General features: G+C 36.3%; 3 protein-coding genes across 4 annotated transcripts; 1 reads left to right on the top strand and 2 right to left on the bottom strand.

The window, feature by feature from the left end:
• Positions 1-83: 83 nt before the first annotated feature.
• Positions 84-8664, bottom strand: LOC114530962 (folylpolyglutamate synthase, mitochondrial-like). The gene is made up of 17 exons (XM_028552588.1): positions 8366-8664; positions 7018-7149; positions 6853-6906; positions 6317-6381; positions 5791-5899; positions 5475-5549; positions 5293-5354; positions 5100-5202; positions 4671-4748; positions 4501-4555; positions 4209-4295; positions 3997-4113; positions 3764-3861; positions 2748-2800; positions 2588-2666; positions 2119-2188; positions 84-710 (listed from the first exon to the last, which is right to left on the bottom strand). The coding sequence occupies exons 1-17, from the start codon at positions 8459-8461 to the stop codon at positions 364-366; spliced, it is 1680 nt and encodes a 559-aa protein (XP_028408389.1). The 5' UTR covers positions 8462-8664; the 3' UTR covers positions 84-363.
• Positions 1047-2361, top strand: LOC114530963 (tctex1 domain-containing protein 1-like). Its single transcript, XM_028552589.1, has one exon. It carries the CDS (start codon positions 1113-1115, stop codon positions 1704-1706), a length of 594 nt encoding a protein of 197 aa, XP_028408390.1. The 5' UTR covers positions 1047-1112; the 3' UTR covers positions 1707-2361.
• Positions 8665-9675: 1011 nt separating the features above from the next.
• On the bottom strand, positions 9676-15343 carry LOC114530922 (folylpolyglutamate synthase, mitochondrial-like). Of its 2 annotated transcripts, XM_028552543.1 has the most exons (16): positions 15151-15343; positions 14646-14747; positions 13779-13832; positions 13501-13565; positions 13306-13411; positions 13143-13211; positions 12476-12537; positions 12271-12373; positions 12046-12181; positions 11602-11688; positions 11296-11394; positions 10980-11077; positions 10710-10762; positions 10552-10630; positions 10282-10351; positions 9676-10034 (listed from the first exon to the last, which is right to left on the bottom strand). In XM_028552543.1, exons 1-16 carry the CDS (start codon positions 15298-15300, stop codon positions 9727-9729), a joined length of 1641 nt encoding a protein of 546 aa, XP_028408344.1. In that variant the 5' UTR covers positions 15301-15343; the 3' UTR covers positions 9676-9726. The 2 variants fall into 2 exon arrangements, with proteins under 2 accessions (XP_028408344.1, XP_028408345.1); XM_028552544.1 differs by lacking the exon at positions 15151-15343 and having other exon boundaries at positions 13793-13832; positions 14646-14693.
• Between the last annotated feature and the right edge of the window lie 76 nt (positions 15344-15419).

Here is a 15419-nt window from a genome sequence, read left to right as displayed (position 1 = left end):
CCTATTTTCAGCCAGCTGTTATAAAACATTTAAAAATCATAGCTTGAAAAACCTCAAGCCTCAACAATAATCACTAGTAATCATCTCCCTCTGAAAAAAATTTGGCCATAAAGGCGATGTTATATGGAACGATTTTCAATGACGATTTTTAGCGCCTCGGGCTTTTGAGGCAATCAAATTTCATATACAGTAATTTGCATTGGAAATTGTCGTTAGAAATCGTTCCATGAAGCATCATCTCAATAGATCACAGCTTCACTCACTGTAGTGTTTCCACGACTTCTCCAAGGCCACGCTGCCCTTAAGCAACGGGGCGTGTCTCTAGCTAGGGCGCTAATCCTATGACTGTTCTATGAAATAACTTCAAACTTGTACTATACTAGGTCCCAGTACCTTCATCGCGGCTCCAACCAAATGCAGACTTCCAGTTACCACAACTTGAATGTGATTTGCATGTGATAGAACACGTGGTGAGCGAGAATGCTCAGGATTAGCATCCAACAACGGTTCACGTTCCGCAAGAACGCAATGAAGAGCCTCCAACACTGAGGAAAACACACACGAATTTTGCATTGCGTTAGCACGCAATTTTTTGTCCAAATCATGTAAAGTTATGGAACCAGTTTCGCCAGTGAGACGTTTCCAGGCTTCGTGATTTTCATGGCATCTTTTTAGTCTTGAACTCAGGCTAGCAGTGAAATCTGACAGATCTAAGAAGTAGGACCACATTTAGACTACAGACTACATGAGACACGCCAGTTCCATTATCTTACAACTCCCATCACCCATGTAAACAGACTTAATTTATCCAAACACCTTAGCTTAGACTAAAGATAGTAATTGGTAGAATGGTCTCATGTTATGCAATAATCTCAAGAAAATTTAGTACAACTAGTTAATCATAATCCAAGCACTTTTTCGTTCACTTGTTTTTTTCTGACATCAAAAATTAAAAGCAATGACAGATTTACTGAACAGGTTTATTTAGGCAGGTAGCTGGGTTGACATCCTGTAGCTTACACCTTGCAGAGTTTAAAACGTTGCTAAGCAGCGAGAGCAGGTACTCGTCTAACTGTGGTTACCGATTTAGTTTCATAAGACGAAACTTTTGCATGTTACAGAAAAGGAACACGACTTTAGACTGGTTCGTGTTCAGGTATCAAGACAAAAAGGCAAATATTTCCCCCATAACAATGGAAGGTTTTAACAGTTATTATCACAAGGGATACAAGACATATGACAATGACAGTTCAAGCGGCAGTGATTATTCTAGCAGGACAAAGAGACGTGGAGTTCAGCTTAACAATTTCAACAACAACGTTTTTCTTGAGAATGGCAAGCCGAAGGCAAAGCATGTACCAAACACGATGCAATTAAAACCAAATTGTAAGGTGGAATCCCGAAAAATACGTGAAATTATTTCGGAGGTTTTACGTCGCAATCTATGGGAAGAGTCGTACGACGCGGATCGCTGTAATCTCGTAGCAATGATGACCAGCGAGCAAATTAAATCTGCCGTGAAGTTACTCGATATGCCTCGATATAAGATTGTATGCGTGGTGACCGTGGGCTCCAAATCAGGTCAACATTTTCTACAAGCGAGTCGATGTTTATCGAACACTGAATACGATGCGATCATTTCGGAGTCTTTTGACAATGGCAGTGTTTTTGCCGTAGGAGTTGTTTATGCTTTTTATCAGGAATAATGCTAGTATCCAACATTTCATTCCGTGCATTCGTACACCATAATCACTAATACAGTTTATAGCTTAAGTTAGGAAAAGTACCTTTGCAGTGAGCCAAAGGCATTTATTACCACCCGTTACTTAATTTTATGGCAATTTTTCACCTGGAGCTTCGGAGAAAGCAATAATTAATATTCCATGACATTTGCACGCTTATTGTTCGCTAAATCCTACAATCTCACGTTTTGCTACAAACACGTTGCTTTTCAAAAATACTCCTGATAAATATATTCATAGCAAATTTTTAGACATTTTTACAGACATGGTTACATACATTTTTGCACCTTAAAAATGCTACAGATGTATTACGGGATATAATAAAAATAGAAAATAGATGCTATTGTTATTATCAATGAACAATGAATATCATTACCTGAACTTTTCCTCGCAGACTCCTCCGTGATTGAGTTTGTACAAAATATAGCGAAATCAAAGTCACAAGACTGAAAAAAGTTTAAAAATTTATAACCAATATTAATTATACTGCCTGTCATGTACCAGGTTATAGCACAACGAAATCTTAAAGAGAAAATATAGTCGCTTATCAGCATCCATATTTGTAAATAGTTTGCAAACAAATGCGAAGATATAATGGAGTTAAATTTTACAAGTTATAAAGGGGAAATATATCTGCTTCAAAGTAAACTACCATCTCGATAGACTTGTCAAAAAAAGACACATTTCTATAAGTCTCACTTCATTCCAAGTTTTCTGCTTTCAATAATACTTAACTATTTTTAATGAGAGTATAGGGCTAGTGATCCTAGATGAGGGCGCTTGATCCAAACAGATTACTAAAACCCTCTCTTCAGACCATGCGGTGATTACAAAGGATTACTTACCACAAGCGGAGCTAACAGTTTGCGAGAATCGCGTTCACCGGTACAGTTAAATATCAACACTCGGGCAACATTTCGTGGGCTAAAAAGTACGAGATAAAACAATGGCTTGCATTTCTTTTTGCAGGGGAGAAACTTTCAGAGTAATGGCATTCTGCTGTACCTTAAATTATTCTTTTCTTCATCGGCCCTTTTGCAAAACCATGTCGAGCAAGCCTAAAACAACAAAAGGCAGTTGATCCAGTAGCTACAAGCTGTATTGGACAATTTTTAATTTCAGGTAGATATACATGAACACGAATCATATTCTTACAATTATATTAATATAATTGTATCATGAAGTATATTAGTTACAAATAAACAAGGAAAATAATCTTTTTAGTCAGCTAGTTTGCCCGAGTGGTTTGCCCTTAGAGGTAGATAAAAGAAAGGTCATTTACAACATCTAAAGGTTTCAAAACTTATGTCTTTCTAGCGGTGGTTAGGGCAGCAGTATACTGTCTAGGAAGGCTAGTTTGCCGGGATCCCGTTTATCAGCTAATGAGGCTGGGAAAGAATTCGCGCAAGTTTGACCGTCCAGTGAATCATAGAGGAGGGTGGGGCTGGGGCTTTAAATTTTTTTGGAAATTAATCTATTCGGGCAAAACGTGTCTTGTTATTCGGGCACCGAAATGTTCGAAAATGAATATATTTAGCTTATAATTGAAATGGCTAGGGACAACATTTCTTTTTATATCACGTCTGTCAGGTAAAGGAAAGCCTTTCATTTGTAGTCTTCTCAGATTATATAATTGTATGATGACGTCACGAAATCTATGATGTCATGTTATTCGGGCAAATTCAGCGCAGCCCCCACAAAAAATATCTGCCCGTACGCCTACGCAGTGAATTTTAAGCCCATTTTACTACTAGGCGAATTTATTCGCGATATCTGAAATTCAGTGATGTGATTAGTTTGCGAAAAAATTCGCCGCGAAAAAATAGAATCGCTTGCTACTTTTTATCTGTTCGCGCGAACAAATTCGCCTAGTGGAGAATGGGCTTTATAAGTAGTTTCTGGCAACCTCGTACCCGGGGTTTTTCGTTTGGCTTCTATATTACGACTGCAAATTGACGATGAATTAAGTAATTTGATTACTTTCACTTAATTCAGATAGACAAACCACATTAGAGACTTACATTAATGCTCTTGGGCGTGTGAGCTCCATCCAGATATAATGTGTAATTATTTCGTTTGATGCAATGTGATCTTCCAGGCCAGTAAGTCTTCTCCAGCGCTAGAGAACATCAAAAGATTTGGAGATTGTCAGCGTTTTTTCTCCAGTCTTGAAAATGATCAGCAATAGCTACTGATCTGATCGCTGCAGAAACGAAAGTTTCGAAAGTAATAAAAACACTTTAAATATCAATACCGAATTTCATGTTCAGGTTTATAGGGAATGGTTCAGCCGACGGAATCAATTTTTCACATTGAACATCTTCATTTGTCACCGCTGGTGTTTCATAACAATTATCATTACCGTTCGTTTCTAAAGTAAACAGAGGTTATAGAAAATGTTAAATGAAAACAGTGACCACTTTTGAATCATAATTCATACTAGACAATAACAAGAATAAAACAAACCTTTTCTGTAACGATCTAACCAAGTGTTACACAGCTGTAAAGCTAAGGAAGCATTCAAAAATTGATGTCGACCTTCAATACCTAAACCTAAAAAGTCAGTAGTTACGATCATTATTATCAGCCAATACATGGTCAGTATATAGGAAATTCGCTTCACACAACACAGCCCAGGCTACACTCCCGTATCGATGCCAGCCTTGATTAAGAACATTTCGAGTTGCTGAAACATTTTTTCTTGAATATTTTTACATATAGCCTGTAATGTATCTATAACTTATAATTTTATACGTACTAGTGACAGTTTCTCCAGGATAACTACACAATTCGGGAACAACTTTCAGCGGCGCCTACAGAGTGAATATTTTTATACTTTTATCACAAATTTCTTACGATAAAAACTACGGGTTGGCCGTTAATTAAGTCGTTATTATTATCAAATAAAATAGTTAAAACAAAGTGAACCTTTAATTCTTTAGCTCTCTGCGCTAGTACTCTTGTGGATATCTCATCCTGAGGCACTGTGAATGCTGGAACGCCACACTGAAAATGCCGACACAAAATAGTCGTTTTGAACAGTAAAAGTATATTCTACTTTAAGCGTATTCTCATACAGTGTATCATTTTATCTGCGCTTTAAACACTTTTTATCGCGTAAGTTGGTGATGGTTTATTACAAAAAGGTTTTTAGCAATTTCATTTGAGGAAATCAATTCAGTTTAACCTTTTCCTCCTGGATGTTCACCCCGAAATGCATTTCGCAAGTTGAAAAATTGTTTCAGCTGGTAGAGGCTAATGCATGCATGAGATTTCGCCACCTAACAGACGGTTAAAAAGGGTGTTTGAATTTTTTCCATGCAAGAACCGAGGGTCAATTTCTATAACGATTTTCACCTTAAAAATTCCAGCTTTGTTCCATGCAATGCTCTCTGTGGTACCACCCAGTACGGCAACATGATCGTGACCTAGTGATGTCACTCCACAAGCCCAGGGTTGCCTGGAAATTTCATACAGAATCAATCTTAAATTTGACAATCAGAAACGACTAAGAGATCAAGATTTATGATTTGTTGAAAGTTCACCTTACCTCAAAATATTTGTCGTATCAAAAGCACCACCGATGCCCACTTCAATAATTGCCACATCAACCTACAACGAGAATCAATTCAATAGAGAAAGCTTTAATAATATATGTACACTACAATTTTGGCCAGGCTTCAACGTCACAACGAGTCTTTTAGGCCACATGGAGTAAAACAAGAATGTTACCTTTTCTTGTAAAAAGATGTAAAATGACATGATAGTGAGAAAAACAAAGTATGGTGGCATATCATTACTTTCATCCTGCAAAAGTTCAAGAATTAGCTATTTAAACTGTAAATACCTTGGTCTGTACTGTTTTTAGAAAATTCAGAATCTCAAATTCAAATATCTAGATTAAATGGGGATTCGGAGTCCAAAACATGGGGGTCAATGTATAAAGAAGAAAATTATGCTGCTTTTATACACGAGATTTTAGGCAGTTGTTATCCCACATTTGATGCTTTTAAACATTTTAAAATCCTCACTTATTTAAAATGTTTACCTGTTTCAAGTTGTCCCAACATTTCCAAAAATAGCGAGCAAATTCATCCTTACAGATCAGTTTTCCGTTTATGCGTATTCTCTCGCGAACTTCAACCAAATGTGGGGAACTAGACGATTAGATTAAAATTGTAACATCGTGTTTAGTACGGCAAATTGTATGAAAAAAGATAACCCAACTTCAATAAAGATATTCCTGGACCAGCTTCAGTTTTTGGCTGGAGTTTGACAGAAAATAGGAAATTCATCAGTACAGACTGGTCCAAAGTTAGTAAGATTGGGACGTTTGGTTTCGAAATATTGAAAATGCGTAAAATATTACTGTGTGCTATAGCGTGTTAAAGTCACATCACTGCAATAGCGTGCTAAAGTTGAATAACCTTTGCTTTGAAGCCCTGATTACACAACATTCAATTTTATCTCTGCTCGGCCTTTGTATTGGTAGCCTACTGGGTACCAATTTTAGCCGTGCCGCGCCGATAAATTGAGTGTAGTGTAAACGGGTCTTGAGTTACCCTGTACGTTACCTATAGAAGCCAGTTTTTAATCCATTTTCACGAAGGATACTGTCACAAAATGCACAAACTGAACCCTAAAATGTAAAGCGTTTTCTGCACTCTTAGGAAACAGTTAACTGGTTTAGAAAAATCTCACTATTTTATTATATTCCAATGTAACACCAAACTAAAAGCAACAAATCAGTAACGCATTACTTAAATCACTCATACTTTTTGTCGGAGACTCATACTTTTTGTCGGAGACTGACGGGATAGATAAGTACATTATTATAAGCAAAGTTACCATTAATACCATTTAAGGCCATATTATTCAAGGTTCGTGCATGACGTAAGTAATTAAAGATATAATTGCAACCATTGATTAGATAGGGTGTAACGAGAACGAGTGAGAGTGATCATGAGTGAGATAACGTTGAGAACTGTGATTTTGTATATTTTCTTTGATGATTGAACATTATTAACTGTGACTTGTCGGGAACTACTGAACATTCTCAATACTTTTATACAGCTACAGGCATGCCTCATGGGCCCTAAGTTAAAAGTACCTTTCCTTTGGTACCACTGATATGAATTGCTGCCAACTTATCAAGTTTGTCAACCTGGGAAAAAAGTAACAATGATGATGATAATAAAACATATATCATTTAATATATATTTAGAACATGCAAAACTACAATTGGCCAAACCCATGAGTAGTATCAAAAACTAACCGGTACTTTAGCTCTGGCTGCAAATTCCTTTGTTTTCTCAAAGCGATCACTTTGTCGTATTTGTCCACTCCGACAAATCTCTTTTAAGGCAGCAGTGTTGGACTGTAGGGTATTTAATGCTTTAATAGCATCCTAATAAAAATGTTGAAAAAATATTGTATTGCCAACAAACTTGGGATTAAAGAAGTACAGAACTTACCTACACAACCCTATATGTTTTTTAATCTAGGGGGAGAAGGGCACATGCCTTGTAATTCATAATTAGTATGCACCATTAACATATCCTCTGTCCAGATCTATTTGCTAGCTATATGAACTTTAGAGCAAGGAGCACAGCACTAGGGGACTATCTGGATCAACAGGAAAACATTTTTCTACCCACAGCAACAATTGGAATAAAAAATTAATCGGGTATTTCTGACTAATTTTGTAAAAATATTTTTATGCATATACCCATATATACATAGAGGTTCTAAGGGTCTTAATTTCGAGTGGAATTATACACACATCAAATTCAAACCAGAAACAGTTGATGGGAAAATGAGTCAACTATCGGTTCGGTTCTCCGGCAGGAATCGAAGCAATGCTTTATATAATGTGCAGTGAGCATAAAATTATCAGTACCACAAAACATGTCTTTGCAAGCACTGCCAGAAGGAAAGCAAGCACCAAAGATTCTTTAGCAGGAATAGGGAGAAGAAATGTGTTGAAAAAAATAGACTGATGCTTATTGAAGATCACAATATAAAGCAGAGGATAGGGGGGAAACAAGTTAGAATCATGATTACATTTAGGCTTAGCTTCTTTTCAAAGTCAAAATACAGCATGGCCTCGGGGTATTTCATTATGCAACAGCAATAACAATTTTTAAACAGTTTCTTTGATTGGGATATGGCTATATTTCATACTAACAAGAGATTTAGACTGCTATATTGTTCCACTGACATAACACAACCAGACAACCAGAGGATTAAATTGACACTGATGAATTCCAATTTAAAATTTCATTTTCACTGAATTAAGTATACTGATTCCTGACTATTGTTCTTGTGCTTTTATTTAACCTACGAATTGAGTAATCTAGCTAGGATAAACAGAACATGAGACCCAACACTACAGATCATAATAATTGCATGTATGAATCACTCAAATTTAATATTGCTATTTCTAAATTTCTGGTACGTTTAAATTTGTCATATCGTAAGCCTGTGACGTTTTATATAGTTCTGTCACGTATTTATATTTAATAAATTATAAAATTATCATCGACACAAATAAAAAATACATGAATTATATGTAATTGAATACAGTACTATCGTCGAAAAGTATTAAGATATGTGTACAGTACCTCGTAGGTTCTGTTCATTTTTACGCAAACAGAAAAACGTTTTACGATGTCACAGCCTAGAACAGCCTGTCTGGAAAAAAATAATCGTCTTTGCATGGGTGATTAGCCACAAAACACGTGGTGGAATCACAAAGCCAAAACAATATCATTTCAACATTCAAAGACCAGAGTTCATATAATCATATTCCAATATGAAATGGTCGATAGTCGTAGAACTGTGGTAAACCTTCTTCGTATAAAATCAAGTATGTTTTGCGAATGCCGAATTGCGATTAGATCAGTGGATTAGATCTATCCATCCATAGGAGTCCAGAAACGTTTTCGTGGCGCTCGCGCGTGTACGCGACTACTCCGGTCTATTATTGACCATTATTATGATCTATGGTCTATTGTCACTCGTCAGTCTAACGATGACGAATGTGCCGTCATTTTTGGGGTACTATTTTTTCAAATTGCGATCTTGACTCTTAAAAAATGTTTCTTACATTGCTATAGACGTACGGCGCTAGAAATTTTGAGGGGGGAGGGGCTAATAGTCTGCCCGACCAGGGGCTGCTACCCCTGTATTTTGGAACGTAGAAACGCTGGAATACACTCTGGAATACCATTACCTGCATTTTGGGAATGACATTTCCTACATGGGGCGGGTGGGGAACGAGGTGAAAATATTACGAATATTAATATTAGCTAATGAAAAAGACCAAGTTTGATAACAATTTTACATAATTATATCATAAAAAATGTGACTTCCACAAAAATCTAACGTATCTAACTATCTTGCCTCACCGTTAATGCTGTATATGCGAGTGTGGTGCCACCTTATGTAGCGTATATATTACAAGGTCCTTACAAGTGATATTTCTCCTACGCTGGCGTAATTGCGTACGGTATTACGATAGTTTAATATCCTTCACACTATTTAGGCAATTTGATAAGTTGAGTGATATGGTGACTTTTACTGCGCCAATCAGTTGTGCATCACCTTTAATTAGGGTTTACGCAAGTTGCAAGTATATATATAGTCTACCATATTCTACCATATTTGAGCATTCGTAAATATTTTTATGTTGAGAAAATTGAAGGTACCCCAAAAATGGCGGCTATTCGTCATCGTGAGAAAGGCTAATTGCCCACAAATTGCCATAACGGCCATGTTGTAAGTTGTAACAAAGAGGATTACGCAATGAGTTTCAAGAATTTCATCATAATGGTAGCCCAGATTCCAAGTGGAAGTTTCCTGAGTAATATTCACACATAGCTGGGCTTTCTTTCTAAAGTTTTATTAATAAAACGAACAGTCATTCATTCAGGTCGAGCCTTAGCATCGTTGCACGGAACAAATTTGGAAATTTATATTTTTATCAAACTTCTACAGCCTCCAATAGTTGCAATACCAGACTAACTAACAACAGACTCCCAGTTACAAACACCTGCACGTGTTCAACACCTCCTATAACGTTACGTAATGACGATCCTGGGTCGTTCTGATTGTCAACGACCCAATGAAATGCATCGGAAACGCATGTAAATACTCGAGAATTCAGTTCAGACGTGTGGATGGGAGACACATCAGAGTGTTTATGAAAAGATAATACTTCACGCCAAATGTCTTGGATTTCATGACATTTCTTTTTCTCCTTCTCTTTGTCTGTATAGAAGCTGTACGTGTCTACAACAAACAATTGTTGTTAATTTTGCATTTTTTACATATGTTAGTTGCGTGGCTACACAACATTATTCAATCCTGTTTGATCAAGCTAGAACAACTCCAGCGTCCAACATAGACCTTAACCATGCACCTTGTTCCCGGTCTAAATTGAGTAACTGATAATCAATATGGTTGCAGAAACACCAGATATATTCTTCATCGATCATCAAATGTTTTTGCCCGTGACATTCCTTAGCTTCTTCCTTACCTGAGGTTGTTAATTGTGTCCCGTCTTGTAACAAGTTGGGGCAAAATATGACATAATCAAAGTCGCATTGCTAAAGAATAGCAAGAAATTAAAGTTGATTACAGAAACAGTTAGAATTGAGGGTGAGACAGGCAAAAAAAGTATTACTCTTCCCTAGGCCTAGGGCCCCTGGCTTTATCATCCTTAAAATTGAAATGGTTTATGTTGTTGCAACCATGGTAAATTACAAAACAACACAGTCATATTCTGGTGTTTCTTATAACATCTTACCACTAATGGTTGAATTAAAGATCTTGCATTCCTTTCACCTTTAAAGTTGAATATCAAAATTTTGGCTATCTTTTTATGGCTAGATAACAGTGCAAAATGAAATTATCATCAGTGAGTTTGATGACAGGCGAAATTTTCAACGATATTTTGAAAGAAACCTCTTTTTTAGTTTTTCCATTCTTGATTTCTCACAAAACCATTCCGTGCAAGCCTGTATAAGAGAAAAAAACTCATTTTTAACAAGAGACCCGGATTGTTACTCATAAGGTACAGCACATCGATTTCTAACGCTCCATGCAGAGCCAGAGGCCAAGTGCTGAGTTTAAACCAAAAAATACAATACAATATAGTACCTAGCGTAAAGTACCGGAGAGTTTGAAAGATACACAAACGGAAATATAGGGAGGTAATATTCATCCTGAACCTGCCTCAATACTTTTCCTAGTGTGTGCTCCGTCCAGATAGAATGTGATGTCATCTCTCTCAACGCATTGAGTTCTTCCTGGCCAAAATACTTTGGCAAGACCTGGTTTGAAAAAATGGCTTACTGTTATATCCTTGACGTAATTTAATCCAGTCTTCTTTTAACTTCGTTATTTAAATAATACCAGGCCAAGAACGTTTTCTAGAAATACTTTATCCTAGTCACCAACCCCTGCCCTCCTCCGCGGAGCTGACAACAATCATGGAAGTTATTTGCTGAGGTGAATAAGAGGTAAACTAACAAATAATATAATACTAAACCTTCTTTGAAACTTTCCGGCAATGGGAATTCCTCGGCGTAAGGAGATTCTGTCTCACACGATGACTTGACCTCTTTTTGGGTTTCAGTTGCTTCGTTTGCTGAAACCAATACATGTCTTGAACACATGTAATTCATGTAGAACGAGGCTAGGGGTGCCTTTCTAAACGATTTTCATGACTAGTTCACTCGTTCACGGTTCGATCAAAAGAAGTACAAGAGTACACAACAAGATACATACTAAAATATAAGTCAAGTGTAAGGTTAATTCCAGCTAGAAATATTACATTATCTGGGTCTGTACCAACCTTCATTCCGACGTTTTATCCACGTGCGGCAGAGATGAAGCGCCAATGAAGCATTCTGGTTTTGATGTTTACCTTCTATACCTAGAACTGTCATTGTTAAATAACAGTTGTTACTATACTAACACATCAAAATAGAAGAGTATTGTAAGGTATACATTACATGGAGTGATTTTAATTGATTCAATTGACCGATAACGATTGTGGTGATAGTTATACAAGGAGTGTCAAATGCAATTATCTAATGAAATAAATTCTTTATTGTGTTGTTATTAGTAATAGTTATCAGCCATGTGGTCGAACAAAGCAGGTTGAGTGGATGAGATACATGTTCCAAGGTTACTAACATGCGGTTGCGGTCCAAACGTCAGTACTTTAACTTTGCATGGGTATTAAGTGTCTTTGTCAAAAGTGTGGAGTGATTCAAAATATCATGTACCAACAAACCTGGTAGACTCCCGTCGGAAATTTTAGATATAAAATCTGGAACTACTTTGAGAGATATCTTCTTTTCTTCTGCCCTTTCCATAAGAACTTTCATTGAAGCAGAATTCTGGGGAAAAGTGAAGGCAGGGACGCCAGGCTAGAAGAAACTGTGGTATAAGCCTTTGGATAAAACATCTCTACCTTATTTTGTAAATCAAAAACCTGCAGGTAGCAATATCGTTATACTTTAAATATTCCAGATTTATGCCAGGCTATACTTTCTACTGTGCCTCCTAGAGATTTCAAATGATCTTTGTCCAATAACGTGATACCACAAACTACTGGATGTCTATAGAGATAGAAAATGCATGCAAACTTGGAAAAATATCTGTTTATTTCGAATGTTGATCAACTGCAAAGCTATAGAGAAATACTAAAGTTTGATGAATACCTTAGAATATTTGTAGCATCATATTCACCTCCACATCCCACCTCAACAACAGTAACGTCCACCTGAAAAATAGTATCCTGTAAATATCTGACATAGAGGCTGTTCACATGAGCCGGGTTACCTGAGATTTAACGAAACGTGAGATGATTTTGAGGTATTAAAATAAGTCTTTCTGAAAACAAACAATCACATGCTATTGTTACGATGACCACACGACTAAGGGGATAAGGTTATCTACTCATTTCAATACCTCAAAGTCATTTTACACTTCGTTGTATCTTGGGTAACGGGGCTCAAAAGAACAACCCCATAGAGCAAATGAAGGCTGGAATTTCGTGGATCTTCCTTTCTTCCGATTTTAATATTTTTTCTGGATTTTCCGAGAAAATACTTAAGCATAAATTTGTCACACAAAGCGTAGTTTTTCATGATCCATTTATCGTTAATTATGCCTGATTGTTCATTTAAATAAAACAGTTTTCAAATTTCTTTTCGTAAGATTTTTAGTGGAAATTATCGCGAGCGCAAGCCCAACCTGTAAGCGGGCTTAGTGAGCAATTTCGGGTACAGTCTCCCTATTTTCTCCTGTTGAGATCCTACGTACCTATGTGTGTCTTGTTTCATATTGCAGTCAGCGCGAGGCTCGAATAAATTATATGGTTTATACCTTTTCTTTCAGAAACACGTGAAAAGCCATATTCACTAGAAATGTCTTATAATAACGCTTTTTTTCCATCTGAAAAAATAAAGAGATTGGTCTCACAAAAGGCTGAATTGAATGTTACCAACATACTACAAACCTTTGGTTGTACAACTGCAACATTACATACCTCGAAGTTTTCCCAACATTCAAAAAAATAATTAGCAAATTTTTCTTTGGAAATGGGCATGCCATCTACACGCATTCGCTCCCGGACCTCAAATATGTGGGGTGAGCTAAACAAAGGCATTACATGAGTCATTTAATTTACATACAGACTTGTGAAAAATTCAACTACACGCAACCACACTATGATGCACAAAACCTGTAAAATCCCGTTCTATAGCCACTGTGTCTCATGATACTTTCACAAAATGCACAGACTGAGCCCTAGAAATGATGGTTAGGCATGGAATAATTAGGAATGATGATTAGGGACTTGAAAGAATCAGCATCCAGAACAAGACAGAGTTAGACTTCTTTTGAACAGTTCTAGCTGATGCAATTATCTTGGCAAAACTGCAATAAGACTACACTATGAAGATTGAAAGTCAACATGTACGCCAACTACAATAGGTTAAAGATGTGCACAGAATGAACTACCTTGCCCTTTGTACCTGCAACATGGATTGCTGCTAACTTGTCTAAGTGATTAACCTAGAAAATAGTTTATAAAATATTACCGTTAAAGTGTAATTTTTTAAGAATGAAGCCTGTTTACACTATGCTTGGTTTTTGGTGTGACATGGATAAAACCGGTTTGGCCTAATTACAAACAGGTAGTTCATGAATAATATAAAAGTTCTATAGCTACAGATTTCATCCATGTCATACCAAACATTAAAGTCTAAAGTAGAGTTAAAATAGAATTGTTCAAACACATAGTTGACATCAAACACTGACTATCACTTTTTAAGTGACTAGATAGCCTTTGATACCATTTTACCTAGTTTTTTGGGTTAGGATTATAGGGTTAATTAGGATTAGGATAAATATTAGCATTGGAATCGAAGTGATGATTAGGATTACTCTAGAGAAGGATTTAGGTTAAAATTTGTGTGCTGTAAACTGCCATTCATTTAGTATTTTGTTGATGTTTATGGTGACAATTATCTAACAGGCCATGTTTAGTGGATATAGGAAAAAACTAGATGACTAGCTGCTGGCTACATAGTCATGTCCTTCATTTATTATCAAATAAAGTCATTTATATAACACCTTATTAATGTCTTTTAATTGGTTGTTTTTGATCAGATGGCACTAAATTATTTTATTTCACTAAATTATTTATTATTATTTATTAATATTATTATTATTTCATTTGATCTTTTTTGGTGCCATATGAAACAAACAAATGTTTTCATTCGGTGAAAGGTGGAATGTTCCATTTTCACCACATGAAAATTTTCATATATTGCACTCATAAACATTCATTATTAGTATAATATGAGTCATAAAATCTTTGCTTACAGGCAAGCTTTTTATCTCAGCAAACTTTTTTTCATCTGTTAACAATCCACCAACTTCCGCCTTTTTTACAGTCTGTATTGTATTTAACGTTGCTATAGCTTTCTAAAAAAAATCATCAGTGATCTATGGACAGGATTCATGCAGGTTCCTGCAAAACTATATACTTAGGGCTGCTTTCCACTGTCACGTTTTTTGAACGTACGTACACGCACGTAAAGCCTTAAAACCTTGTAAGTTGTTGTATAATGAATTTTATGCCGGAAAAAAACACACCAAATCATCAACAGATTTCAACCCTATGCATCTATTCAATCGTTGATTTTATAAGTATCATGTAAAATTATTTTAAACTTTTACCGTTTTACGTGCGTGTAGATACGTGCAAAAAACGCGGCAGTGGAACGCAGCCCTTAAGCTAGGTTCCTCCTATTCAATGGTATTGTATCACTAGACGAAAAAATGTAATGAATGGAAAGTATTAAACTTGGCAAATTTTGCTACAAACCTCGTACAGTATTTCTTGACTTGCATCAGCCTGTACGTTGGTAGAGAAACCTCGTTTTGCTGAATATGCCTCATTGGACAGAGACTCGACATTCATGCCGGAAAATTTGCTACAAATATTCGAAATACGAACAAATACGCGAAAAAACATTTAAAGTGACGAAAAACACATGATGAACAAAACAATTTTAGAATATTTGGGGCTATTCGCGCGGAACATTCGAATATTCACAGCTCGCAGTACTTCATTTATGATAATCGTTTTGGTCC

Source organism: Dendronephthya gigantea, unplaced genomic scaffold (genome assembly GCF_004324835.1).
Source record: "Dendronephthya gigantea isolate DGI-Jeju-01 unplaced genomic scaffold, DenGig_1.0 000067F, whole genome shotgun sequence".
Classification (NCBI taxonomy): domain Eukaryota; kingdom Metazoa; phylum Cnidaria; class Anthozoa; order Malacalcyonacea; family Nephtheidae; genus Dendronephthya; species Dendronephthya gigantea.
The sequence above is the reverse complement of the archived record's forward strand: the minus strand, read 5'-3'. Positions and strand labels throughout refer to the sequence as shown.